This window comes from Grus americana, chromosome 2 (assembly GCF_028858705.1).
Source record: "Grus americana isolate bGruAme1 chromosome 2, bGruAme1.mat, whole genome shotgun sequence".
Classification (NCBI taxonomy): domain Eukaryota; kingdom Metazoa; phylum Chordata; class Aves; order Gruiformes; family Gruidae; genus Grus; species Grus americana.
Window position 1 is genome coordinate 852,630 of NC_072853.1, and position 12,924 is coordinate 865,553.

A 12,924-nucleotide genomic window follows, 5' to 3' on the forward strand; every position below is an offset into this window, starting at 1 on the left:
TGCCCCCCAGCCCCCCCGTGCCCCCCCCGTGCCCCCCAGCCCCCCAGTGCCCCCCAGCCCCCCATACCCCCCCCGTGCCCGCCCCGTGCCCCCCAGCCCCCCGGTGCCCCCCAGCCCCCCATGCCCCCCCCCAGCCCCCCGGTGCCCCCCAGCCCCCCGGCCCCCCCCGTGCCCCCCGCCCCTTACAGCAGGAAGAGCCCACACTTGTGGTTGCGCAGGCGGCGGTGGGCGCTCCAGGCCTCGATGCCCATGCGCCGCGGGAAGACCCCCTCGGCCCGGAAGAGCTGGGCCGCGTCCCGCGGGAGCAGCACGTTGACGCAGTCGTAGGTGCCCACCCGCTCCCTGACGGGCACCCGCGTCACACGCCACCCCCGGGGGTCCCGCCGCCACCGGGGCACCCACATGGGATGGGGGCAACCGGGACCGCCCAGCCCCGGGGGGGGGGGGGTCCCACCACCCCAGGGTGCCCCAAGGTTGGGGAGGGTCAACCAGCGACCCAGCCCGGGGGTCTCGACACCCTGGGACCCTCCAAGATGGGACGGGGGCAACCGGGACCACCCAGCCCAAGGGGTCCCACCACCCCGGGGTGCCCCAAGACGGGATGGAGTCACCCAGGACCACCCACCCTGGGGGTCCTGACACACTGGGGGGCACCGGGATGGGGTCAACTGGGACCACTGGTCCCAGGGGGTTCCACCACCCTGGGGGGCACCCAGATGGGACGGGGTCACCCAGGACCACCCAGCCCAGGGGTCCCACCACCCTTTGGTTGCCCCAGGGTTGGAGGGGGTCAAGTGGGACCACTCATCCCAGGGGGTCCCACCACCCCAGGGTGCCCCCAGATGGGACGAGCTCAACCAACGACCCACCCCGGGGGTCCCACCACCCTGGGGGGCACCCAGATGGGACAGGGTTAACTGGGACCACCCGCCCCAGGGGGTCCCACCACCCCAGGGTGCCCCAAGATGGGATGGAGTCACCCAGGACCACCCACCCTGGGGGTCCTGACACACTGGGGGGCACCGGGATGGGATGGGGTCAACTGGGACCACCCAACTCAGGGGGTGCTGACACCCTGGGACCCCCCAAGATGGGATGAGGTCACCCAGGACCACCCAGCCCGGGGGTCCCACCACCCCAGGGTGCCCCAAGGTTGGGGAGGGTCAACCAACGACCCAGCCCGGGGGTCCCGACACCCTGGGGAGCACTGGGATGGGACGGGGTCACCCAGCACCACCCAGCCCAGGGGTCCTGACATGCTGGGACCCCCCAAAGATGGGACGGGGTCAACCGGGACCACCCAGCCCGGGGGTCCCGGCACCCTGGGGAGCCCCCCCACCTGTAGATGGGCCCGAGGCGCTGGAAGCTGCCCTGCATGCGGTGGTGGAAGTGCTGGAAGCCGTCGCTGCGCCAGACGCGGTAGAGGTTGAGCCACCGGTTGCGGCCGTCGCAGGGAATGGCCTCGTAGGGCCGCACGGCCCCGGGGACCCCCCCGGCCCCCCCCGAGCACAGCGCCCGCCGCCCCCCCCGGCCCCACAGCCAGCCCCGCGCTCGCATGGTTCGGCGTCCGGATGCGGCCCCCGGCGCCGCCGCCGCGGCCCCCCCTTATATCCCCAAGGCCAAGGTCCTTCCCCACGCGCGCGGCCCCCCCCGACGCCCGCCCCGCCCCGGGGAGCTGTGGGGCCCACCCGCCCCCCGCTTTGGTACGCACCCATCATCCCCCCCTGCACCCCACGCACCCAGCCCCACAGCGCCCCACAGACCCAGCCCCACAACACCCAAACCCCACGCACCCAGCCCCACAGCACCCAAACCCCACGCACCCAGCCCCACAGCGCCCCACAGCGCCCCAGAGCACCCAGCCCCACAGCGCCCCACAGCACCCCACAGCACCCAGCCCCACAGCACCCAAACCCCACACACCCAGCCCCACAGCACCCCAGAGCACCCCACACACCCAGCCCCACAGCGCCCCACACACCCAGCCCCACAGCACCCCGCAGCACCCAGCCCCACAGCACCCAAACCCCACACACCCAGCCCCACAGCGCCCCACAGACCCAGCCCCACAGCACCCCAGAGCACCCCACACACCCAGCCCCACAGCGCCCCACAGCACCCAGTCCCTCACAGCCCCACAGCACCCCACAACACCCAGCCCCACAGCACCCTGACCCACAGACCCTGACCCAGCACCCCCCAGCACCCCACAGCCCCCAGCCCCACAGCACCCAGTCCCTCACACCCAGCCCCACACACCCTGACCCTGCACCCCACAGAGCCCAAAACCCCCAGCCCCACGGCACCCCCAGCCCCACAGCGCCCCACAGCACCCAGCCCCCTGACCCACACACCCTGACCCAGCCCCCCCCCCTCCCCAGGGATGGGGTGGGCACCGGTGCCCCCAGCCCCGCTATGGGGCTGCCCCACGGCGGGGCTGGAGGGGTTGGGGGGGGGCCTGGCCCCCCCCGTCCCGCGCGCGCGGCGATGCTGGGGCTAAAAATACTGGGGGTCAGCGGGGGCAAGGTCCTGCTGCTATTCGTGGGGTGGCGCGGCCGTGACGGGGGGGCAGGGTGGGGGGGGGACCCCTGGCTGGGGGGGGGGGGGTGCTGCCCGTGGTGTGGGGCGCCCCACGGTGAGGGTGTGGGGGAGGCCGTGGGGCTGGGGTGGTCCCAGCTCTCGCCGCAGCCCCCCACGTGACACGGGGTGTGGGGCGAGGGCTGCACCGCTACGGAGTTTGGACAGCCCCACACCCTGCCCCACACCCTGCCCCACACCCTGCCCCACATCCTGGGAGGGTCCTGTGGGCCAAGGGGTCCTGTGGGGCAGGGGGATCCGTGGGGCTGGGGGATCTGTGGGGCTGGGGGATTTGTGGGGTGAGGGGGATCTGTGGGGCTGGGGGATCCGTGGGGTGAGGGGGGATCTGTGGGGCTGGGGGATCTGTGGGGTGAGGGGAAATGTGGGGCAGGGGGATCGCCGTGGGTCACCGTGGGTCGGCGCGAAAGGAGAGACCGAGACCTGGTTGCAGGTTTTCCCTTTTTTTTTTTTTTCTTTTTTTTTTCCTCTTTTTTTTTTATTGTGAAGTGCGGAGCGGCCGGTGCCTTTTGTGCTTTTATTATTATTATTATTATTACTATTATTATTATTATTATTTATTTAGTATTTAGTATTACTTTTTTTTATTTTTTTAATTTTTTTTTTTTTTTTTTTTTTTTTTTCCCTGGAACATCGTTCAAAATCCTCAAAAAAAATCCCCCGGGCGAAGGCGCGGGGAAGGCGGGAGGCTCCTCACAGCTCCTAAAAAGTCGTGGAAGGCTCCACGCGTGGGTACAAGGCTGCTCCAGCGCCGGCCCCGAGTACAAAACGGAGGTCGAAGCTCTACGGTCCTGCTACCTGAATCTGGGGGGCTGGGGGGCGGGGGGGGGCCGGCACCCCCAGCGCCGCCGCCCCCGCCCCGGCCGGGTGAGGGGGGTCCCGCTGCGAGGCCTGCCCGCCGCGGGTGGGGGCCCACGGGTGGGGGCCCGCGGGACGGGGACGGGGCGCCGGCGGCGGCGGCGGGGGGCGGGGGGCGGGGGGGCGGACACGGACTGGGGGTGCTGAGGGGGGGCCCGCGCCCGGGGGGGCGGCGTCTGCCCTGTCTGCGCAGTGCGTGCGGTGTCTGCAGTGCGTGCAGTGTGAGCAGTGCGTGCGGTGTGAGCGGTGTGAGCAGTGCGTGCAGTGTCTGCGGTGTCTGCAGTGCGTGCGGTGTGAGCAGTGTGAGCAGTGAGTGCAGTGCCCAGTGCGTGCAGTGGGTGCACTGTCTGCAGTGTGTGCGGTGTGAGCAGTGCCTGCAGTGCGTGCAGTGTGAGCAGTGCGTGCAGTGTCTACGGTGTCTGCAGTGTCTGCAGTGCGTGCGGTGTCTGCAGTGTGAGCAGTGCGTGCAGTGCCTGCGGTGTCTGCAGTGCGTGCGGTGTGAGCAGTGTGAGCGGTGTGAGCAGTGTGAGCAGTGAGTGCAGTGCCCAGTGCGTGCAGTGGGTGCACTGTCTGCAGTGTGTGCAGTGCGTGCAGTGCCTGCAGTGTGTGCGGTGTGAGCAGTGTGTGCAGTGCCTGCGGTGTCTGCAGTGTGAGCGGTGTGTGCAGTGTGAGCAGTGTGAGCAGTGAGTGCAGTGCCTGAAGTGCCTGCAGCGTGTGCAGTGCGTGCAGTGCGTGCAGTGTGCAGCCTGTGCAGCGTCTGCAGCATTTGCAGTGTGCGCAGCCTGTGCAGTGTGTGCAGCACTTGCAGTGTTTGCACTATGTGCAGTGTGTGCAGCGTGTGCAGTGGCCGTGTGGGGCGTGCACTGTGTGTGTGCTGCATGTGTGCACCATGCACCGTGTTTCACGGGGGCTGCGCATGCGGGGCGCGCACGGCGCCGGCTGTTTGCCTGCGTGCAGCGTGGGCAGCGTGCGGGCAGCTCGCACACGCGATGCGTGCTACGGGCCTGTTGCCCACGCGTGTGTGCGGTGCGTGTGTGCGTGTGTGGGGTGGCGTGCAGCGTCTGCCACGTGCACAACGTTTGGTGCGTGCAAGGTGGGGGCGTGCATGCGTGTGCACGTGCAGCATCTGCGCGTGCGCCAGGAGCTTGGCCTGTGTGTGTGCAGTGTGCGCAGCGTGCGCAGTGTGTGCAGTGTCAGTACTATGCACAGTGTGCAGTGTCTGCAGTGTCCTTGTTAGCGTGTGCAGTGTGCGCAGTGTGAGCAGTGTGTGCGTGTGCAGTGTCAGTAGCACGCGCAGTGTGCAGTGTGCGCAGTGTCCTCAGCGTGTGCAGCGTGTGCAGCGTGTGCAGAGCCTGCAGCCTGTGGTGAGCGGTGTGCGCAGTGTGCGCAGTGTGCGCAGTGTCAGTAGCACGCACAGTGTGCAGCGCGTGCAGTGTCCTTGTGCGCAGTGTGCGCAGTGTGCGCAGTGTCCTCATCGTACGCAGCCTGTGCAGTGTGAGCAGTGCGACCAGTGCCTGCAGCGCGCACACACACACACGCGTGCGCACGCACACGCGCACACACGCACACCCACGTGCCGCCACGTGCGCACACGAGGCCCGGGCTGCGCAGCCGCACACACGAGGGGTGGGCGCGGGCCGGGGGGTATCGGGGTATCGGGGTATCGGGGGTATCGGGGTATCGGGGTATCGGGGGGGCTGGGGGTGGGGGTGCTGGGGCGGGGGGGGCGGGGCGGCGCTGCTGGGCTGATCCCTGCGGGGCCGTGGGTGCAGCCCCCCCGCCGCGGGCGTTATTGCTGTGGGGCAGCACCGGGCGCTGCGGAGGTTTCGCCCTCGGCGGGACCCTTCCCCCCCCCTCGGCACCCCCGGCCCCGGGGCCTTCGGCTCCAAAAGCGGCAGAAATTGGCATAGATTTAAATACGGGGGGGAGGGGGGGGGGTTTGCATGCAGAGTCCCCGGGGGGGGAGGGGAGGGGAGGGGGGTGGGGGGCGGCCGGGGGTCCCTCCCGTCCCCCCCCCCCTCCTTTCCGCCTCCCTTCAGTCAGTGACAAGACTTTGGCATCGTGGGGGGAGGGGGGAGGGGTGGGGGAGGGGTCCCGGGGGAGGGGGGACCGCTCCAAAGTTTTGGGGGGGGGGGGGGAGGGGAGGGGGGGGGAGGGGCCCGGCGGGGCCGGGTTGTGCTCTCGGGGAGGGGTCCCCCCCGGCGGGGGGAGGGGGCGGCCCCTCGGGGCGGGGGGGGGAGGGGAAGGGGGGTCCCCCCCGGGTGGGGGAGGGGAGGGGGGGGCCCGGGGAGGAGAGGGCGCCCCCTGGCGGGGGGGGGGTGTCTCGGGGTCCCCCCGGGAGAAAAGGGGGGCGCCGGGATGGGGGACCCGGGGTTGGGGTGGGGGGTGGGGTGGGGGGAACCCCTCGGGCACCCCGGGAGGTGGGGGGGGGGGGTACCCGGGTTTGGGGTACCCGGGTTTGGGGTACCCGTGCAAGGTCGGGGGTACCCGGGGGGGCACCCGGGGGGGGGGGCACCCTGGGGGGGTACCCGGAGTCGGGGTACCCGTGCCGGGGGGGGGGGTACCCAGGGTCGGGGTAGCCATGCAGAGTTGGGGTACCCAGGGCGGGGGGGGGTGGGGGGGGGTCCCTGCAGGGGTGGGGGGGGCCCCACGGTCAGGGCAGCCATGCGGGGGGCAGGGGGGGGGACACCCACCCGCGTGGGGGGGATCCCCGTGCCAGGCCGGGGGGGTACCCGGGGCAGAGGTACTGCAGCGGGTGAGGGGTGCCGGGGTACCCCAAAACCTGCCTGGGCATCGCTGCGCCGTGCGGGGGGGCTTATTGCGGAGAGGGGGACCCCTGGGGGGGAGGGGGGGGCACCCTGGTCGTGGGGTGCGGCACCCATGCAAGGGGCGAGGGGTGACCCTGGGGCGGGGGTGCGGCACGAGGGGGGGTACCCATGCAAAGGGGGGGCCCTGGTCTTGGGGTACCCATACAAGGAAGGGGGGGGTCACCCAGGAGTGGGGTACGGCACGGGACCGGGGAAGGGGGGGGGCACCCTGGCCTTGGGGTGCAGGACAGGGTCGGGGCGCCCATGCATGGGAGAGGGGGGGGGTCACCCCGATCGTGGGGTGCAGCACGGGGCCGGGGGACCCGTGCAGGGAAAAGGGGGGGGGGGGTCACCCCGATCTCGGGGTATGGCACAAGGCTGGGGCACCTGTGCAAGGGGGGGGGCCCTGGTCTTGGGGTGCACCCGAGGGCTGGGGCACCCACAGAAAGAAGTGGGGTGACCCCCAGGGTGGGGGTATGGCACGAGGCCGGGGCACCCACGTGTGTGTGGGGGGGCACCCTGCTCTTGGGGTGCAGCACAGGGCTGGGCACCCATGCATGGGGGGAGGGGGGGTCACCCTGATTTTGGGGTGCGCCACAGGGCTGGGCACCCATGCAAGGATGGGGGGGGTCACCCTGGATCGGGCTATGGCGTGAGGCTGGGGCACCCTGCGGGGGGGGGCACCCCGATCTGGGGGTGCAGCCCAGAGTCAGAACACCCATGCAATGGGGGGGGCACCCCGATCTGGGGGTGCACCCGAGTCAGAGCACCCATACGGGGGGCTCACCTCAATCTTGGGGTGCACCCATGGTCAGAGCACCCATATGGGGGGGGGTCACCCTGATCTGGGGGTGCACCCATGGTCAGGGCACCCATACGGGGGTTTACCCTGATCTGGGGGTGCACCCGAGTCAGAGCACCCATACGGGGGGGCTCACCTCAATCTTGGGGTGCACCCATGGTCAGGGCACCCATATGGGGGGGGTCACCCTGATCTGGGGGTGCACCCCATGGTCAGGGCACCCATACGGGGGGGTCGCCCTGATCTGGGGGTGCACCCGAGTCAGAGCACCCATATGGGGGGGTCACCCTGATCTGGGGGTGCACCCGAGTCAGGGCACCCATACGGGGGGCTCACCTCAATCTTGGGGTGCACCCGAGTCAGAGCACCCATATGGGGGGGTCACCCTGATCTGGGGGTGCACCCATGGTCAGGGCACCCATACGGGGGTTTACCCTGATCTGGGGGTGCACCCGAGTCAGAGCACCCATACGGGGGGGCTCACCTCAATCTTGGGGTGCACCCGAGTCAGAGCACCCATATGGGGGGGTCACCCTGATCTGGGGGTGCACCCATGGTCAGGGCACCCATACGGGGGGGTCACCCTGATCTGCGGGTGCACCCGAGTCAGAGCACCCATATGGGGGGGGGTTACCCTGATCTGGGGGTGCACCCGAGTCAGAGCACCCATACGGGGGGGTCACCCTGATCTGGGGGTGCACCCGAGTCAGAGCACCCATACGGGGGGCTCACCTCAATCTTGGGGTGCACCCACGGTCAGAGCACCCATACGGGGGGCTCACCTCAATCTTGGGGTGCACCACAAGATCAGCGCACCCATACGGGGGGGGGGGTTAGGTGGGGTGCGCACCCTACCCTGGCGGGTGCACCCCACAGCCAGCGCCCCCCCCCCCCCCAGAGCGCTGCTTGCCCCGCGCGCAACAGGCGCCCGCGGCGACACCCCCCCCCCCCCCCCCCCCAGCCCCGCGTCGTCGGGCGGCGTTTGGGGGGGTGCGCGCGTGACCCCGTTAGGTGCGCAGGGGGCTGAGGGGGGGCCCGGCTCCCTTGAAGCAGGCGGACTCGTAGTGTTTGTTGAGATAGGACTTGAGGGCGAAGGTCTTGCTGCAGCGCTTGCACTTGAAGTGCTTGAAGGCGGAGTGGGTCTGCATGTGGGCGCGCAGGTTGGAGCGGTCGGCGAAGGCTTTGCCGCAGTGGGCGCAGCCGAAGGGTTTCTCCCCGGTGTGCGAGCGCATGTGGCCCTGCAGCAGCCAGGGTCGGCTGAAGGCTTTGCCGCACACCTCGCACTTGTGCTTCAGGTCGTGGGTGAGGAGGTGCATGGCCATGGCCGGCATGGAGACGTAGACCTTCCCGCAGGTGGGACACTTCTTGGCCATCTTGCTGTCCAGGCTGCGGTGCGTCTGCTTGTGCCGGCTGAGGTTGGAGGAGGTGGCGTAGGTTTTGCCGCACTCCCCGCACGTATGGCGCTGCAGGTTGCGCGTCCCGCTCGCCGCCTTGCGCCTCGACCTGCCGTCGGTGATGAAGAAGGCGTCGACGGCGTAACCTTCGCTCACCGCCGCGTCGCCGTTGATGTAACCCCCCGCCATGCCCGAGTGGGGGCTGTCGGGCGGCTCCGAGTCCCCCGCCCCGTAGTCCCCCCGGGCGCCGGGGTAGATGGCGTCCGGCGACGGCACCTTGAGCGCGGCCTCGCCGTCCCCCTCGTACGCCGACGGCGCCATGTACTCGCCGATGTACCCTGCTGGGGTGCGGGCAGGGAGCGGGCAGGGACGGGGGGGGAGGAGGGGAGAGAGGGGAGACCCGTTCAGCGGCGCCCCCCAGCAGGCAGCGTCGGCACCCCGCGACCCGGCACAGCCCGGCATCGCTGCACCGGGGAGCCCTGCCTGTGCCCCTGCCTGCACCCTTGCCTGCGCCTCTGCCCCGCTGCCCACTTCCCTGCCAGGCTGTGCCTGGCCCAACCCCTGTCCTGCCCTTGACCTTCCCTTGGCCCCTGGCCCTGTGCTACCCCTGCCCGTACCCCTGCCCGTACCCCTGCCTGACCCCTGCCCGTACCCCTGTCTGACCCCTACCCAGACCCCTGCCTGATCCCTGCCCAACCCCTGCCCGTACCCCTGCTTGACCCCTGCCCATATCCTTGCCCGTACCCCTGCCCGTACTCCTGCCCGTACTCCTGCCCGTACCCCTGCCTGACCCCTGCCGAGACCCCTGCCGAGACCCCTGCCGAGACCCCTGCCTGTACTCCTGCCCATACCCCTGCCCGTACCTCTGCCCGTACCCCTGCCTTTGCCACTGTCCCTGCCCCTTCCCGTCCTGCTGCCTCTATCAGTGCCCCTGCCTTTCCCCTGCCCGTATCCCTGCCCGTATCCCTGCCCGTATCCCTGCCCTTCCCCACCTCTTGGCCCTGCAGCAGCTCTGCCCACCCCTGCCTGTCCCTGCCCTTACTCCTGCCCGTGCCCTCACCCTGCCTGCCCCTGCCCTGCCCCTCTCCCTGCCGTCCTCGCGCTGCCCTTGCGCCCTGCTCCTGCCTCCGCATTGCCCGCGCACCCTGCCGCCCTCCCTACCCACAACCCTGCCTGTCCCTGCCCGTTCCTGCCTGCTCCTGCACCACGGCCCCTGTCCCGCTCTGTCCTTGCCCGTCCCTGTCCCTGCCCCCCCCTGCCCCGTCCCTGCCCGCAGCCCCCGTCCTTGTCCCTATCCCCGTCCCCAGCACCTTCTCCCTGTCCCTGCCTGTCCCTGCCTGTCCCTGCCCGCAGCCCCGACCCTGCCCTTGCCTCCGTCCCCTCCTCACTGCCTGCCTCCATCCCTGTCCCTGCCCGCACCACCTTGTCCCTGTCCCTGCCTGCAGCCCCCCGACCCTGCCCCTGCCTCCATCCCCGTCCCTGCCTGCAGCCCCCTGACCCTGCCCCTGCCCGCACCACCTTGTCCCTGTCCCTGCCTGCAGCCCCTCAACTCTGTCCTTGCCTGCAGCCCCGTCCCTGCCTGCAGCCCCGTCCCTGCCTGCATCCCTGTCCCTGCCTGCAGCCCTGTCCCTGCCTGCAGCCCTGTCCCTGCCTGCAGCCCCCTGCCCCTGCCTGCAGCCCCCTGCCCCTGCCTGCAGCCCCCTGTCCCTGCCTGCAGCCCCCTGCCCCTGCCTGCAGCCCCCTGCCCCTGCCTGCAGCCCCCTGTCCCTGCCTGCAGCCCCCTGCCCCTGCCTGCAGCCCCCTGCCCCTGCCTGCAGCTCCGTCCCTGCCTGCAGCTCCGTCCCCGTCCCCGTCCCTGCCTGCACCCTCTGCCCGTCCCTGCCTCCATCCCTACCCGCAGCCCCCGTCCCCGTCCCTGCCCGCAGCGCTGCCCGCCGCTGCCCCCGGTCCCGTTCAAGGTCAGCCGGGCGGTGCGGACCGGGCCGGGCCGTGCGGTGCCGTACCGTACCGTACCGTACCGTGCCGTGCCGGGCCGGGCCGGGCCGTGCTGTACCGTACCGTACCGGGCCGTACCGTACCGTACCGGGTCGTGCCGTGCCGTACCGTACCGTACCGGGTCGTGCCGTGCCGTGCCGTACCGTACCGTACCGTACCGGGCCGTGCCGTACCGTGCCGTACCGGGCCGTGCCGGGCCCCTCTGCGGCGGTTCGGTGCCGGTTACGCAACGCGCCGCAGCCGCCGCCGCACCGGGCCCGGCCGGGGCCGCCCGCGGGGCCGCGCTCCGCACAAAGGCCGGGGCCGAGCCGGGCGCTGCGGGGCCGCGGGGGGCTCCGCGCCGCCGCTTGCCCTTGAACTTGGCTCCGAGAGACAAAAGGCAGCGCCGGGCAGGGTTCGGTTCGGTTCGGCCCGGTTCGGCTCCATTCGGCCCGGTCCGGTTCTACTCGGCCCGGTTTCGGCTATGCTCGGCCCGGTTTCGGTTCTGCTCGGCCCGGTTTCGGTTCTGCTCGGCCCGGTTTCGGCTATACTCGACCCGGTTTCGGCTTTACTCGGGCCCGGCTCGGCTTCACTCGGGCCCGGCTCGGCTTCACTCGGCCCGGCGCGGCGGGCGGCGCGGCGGAATGCGGCGGGCCCCGGTTTCCCCGCGGCGGGGGGACGCGGCGGCGGCGGTATTTACCCTTGTCGTGTAACCGGGAGCCGAAATCCGGCCGGGTCCTGCCGTACGGGGCGTCGAGGCCGGCGGGGAAGTCATCGATCTTCACCTTCTTCACCAGGAACGACCTGGGCATGGTTCCTCCCGGGGCCCGGGCCCGGCCCCGCCGCCACAAAGGGGCCCCCCCCGGTAAGGGGGGGGGGGGGGGAGGTTTGAACCGAGCCTACGGCTTTGTGCGGCGGGCGCGGCCGCTCAGCTCCGGTCCGGGGCCGCCCGCAGCCGCCGCCTCCTCCTCCGCCGTCTCCGTCCCGGTAACGCCGCTCCCGGCGGCTCCCGGAGCGCTGGGAAACGGCGGGTCCCCCCCGCGATGGGGCATGGACCGGCGGGGGTCGGTACCGGAGGATTCCCGGGGCGGGAAGGGGAGTGGGGGGCGGCGGCGGGGCGGGGGGGGGGGGGGGGCTGTGTGTGTGTGTGTATGGGGGGGGCCGGTTCGGCGCCCGGTCCGGCCCCGGGCAGGTCCCGGTTTCAGCACCGCGGCCGGTGGACAGCTCCCCCCGTTCAGCACCGGACAGCGGCGGGGGGGGGCGGGGCCGGGGCCGCTGCGCTCGGTCGGCGCGGAGTGAGCGCTCCCGCATCGGCGCTCGGCGCTTATAACGGCGGCACGGGGGTGGCACCGGGGGAGGGAGGGGACGGCACGGGAGGGGAGGGGACGGGAGGGAGCGGGGGGGGCGGCGGAGCCCGGCGGCGGGCAGCGGGCAGCGGAGGGGGGGGGGCGGAGGGGGCGGGGGGCGGCGGAGGCACCGCCCGGGGGGCGGGGAGGGGGGGCGGGGAGGGGACACCCGGCCCGGGGAGGAGGGGGGGGGGGGGGACACACGACACGGGGATGGGGGAGGCACCGGGAGGGCGGGGGGAGACCCGGGAAGACGGGGGGGGGCGGGGAAGCCGGGGGAGACCCGGGGAAGGGGGAACCGGGGTGGCGGGGGGAACCCCGGATATGGGGGAGACACCGGGGGGGGCGGGAGATCCCGGTAATCGGGGAGACACCGGGGGGGGGCGGGGGGGTCCCCGGGGATGACGGGGGGGACGGGGATGGCGGGGAGGCACCGGGAGGGCGGAACCGGGATATTGGGGAGGGGGGGGGGGGATCCCGGTAATGGGGGAGGCACCGGGAGAGCGGGGGGGTCCCCGGGAAAGGGGAAGGGGGGACCCGGGAAGGGGGGGGCGGTCCCAGGGGGAGGGCCGGTACAGAAAGGGGAGCCGGGCGCTAGGACCGTGGGGAATCCCGGGGAATCCCCGGGAATGGGGGGGAGGGGATGGGATTGGGATTGGGATTGGGATGGGATGGGATGGGATGGGATGGGATGGGATGGGGATGGGATGGGGATGGGATGGGATGGGGATGGGGATGGGATGGGGATGGGGATGGGATGGGGATGGGATGGGATGGGATGGGGATGGGGATGGGATTGGGAATGGGATGGGATGGGGATGGGATGGGATGGGATGGGATGGGGATGGGATGGGATGGGGATGGGATGGGGATGGGGATGGGGATGGGATGGGGATGGGATGGGGATGGGGATGGGGATGGGATGGGGATGGGGATGGGATGGGATGGGATGGGATGATGGGGATGGGGATGGGATGGGATGGGATGGGATGGGGATGGGATGGGGATGGGATGGGGATGGGGATGGGATGGGATGGGATGGGGATGGGATGGGGATGGGGATGGGATGGGGATGGGATGGGATGGGATGGGGATGGGATGGGATGGGGATGGGATGGGGATGGGATGGGGATGGGGATGGGGATGGG

The 12,924-nt window shown here is 71.5% G+C and overlaps 2 protein-coding genes across 3 annotated transcripts in view; both read right to left on the reverse strand.

Annotated features, from left to right (window-relative positions):
• The window catches only part of DGAT1 (diacylglycerol O-acyltransferase 1), a 4,681-nt gene extending 4,277 nt beyond the window's left edge, over positions 1 to 404 (reverse strand). The window contains exon 1 of the mRNA XM_054818581.1: positions 187 to 404. Within this exon, the coding sequence (XP_054674556.1) occupies positions 187 to 404 (218 nt within the window). The remainder of the gene's footprint in view (positions 1 to 186) is intronic.
• A 7,619-nt stretch (positions 405 to 8,023) lies between these two features.
• Positions 8,024 to 11,618, reverse strand: SCRT1 (scratch family transcriptional repressor 1). 2 transcript variants are annotated; one of them, XM_054817019.1, is made up of 2 exons: positions 11,131 to 11,618; positions 8,024 to 8,794 (listed from the first exon to the last, which is right to left on the reverse strand). In XM_054817019.1, exons 1-2 carry the CDS (start codon positions 11,240 to 11,242, stop codon positions 8,070 to 8,072), a joined length of 837 nt encoding a protein of 278 aa, XP_054672994.1. In that variant the 5' UTR covers positions 11,243 to 11,618; the 3' UTR covers positions 8,024 to 8,069. The 2 variants fall into 2 exon arrangements, with proteins under 2 accessions (XP_054672994.1, XP_054672993.1); XM_054817018.1 differs by having other exon boundaries at positions 8,024 to 8,797.
• Positions 11,619 to 12,924: the final 1,306 nt, after the last annotated feature.

Coding starts and splice junctions, on each gene's coding strand:
- SCRT1 (XM_054817018.1), bottom strand. CDS start 11,242: ATGCCCAGGTCGTTCCTGGTGAAGAAGGTGAAGATCGATGACTTCCCC. Junction 8,798..11,130: donor CTCCCGGTTACACGACAAGG/GTAAATACCGCC, acceptor CCCGCACCCCAG/CAGGGTACATCGGCGAGTAC.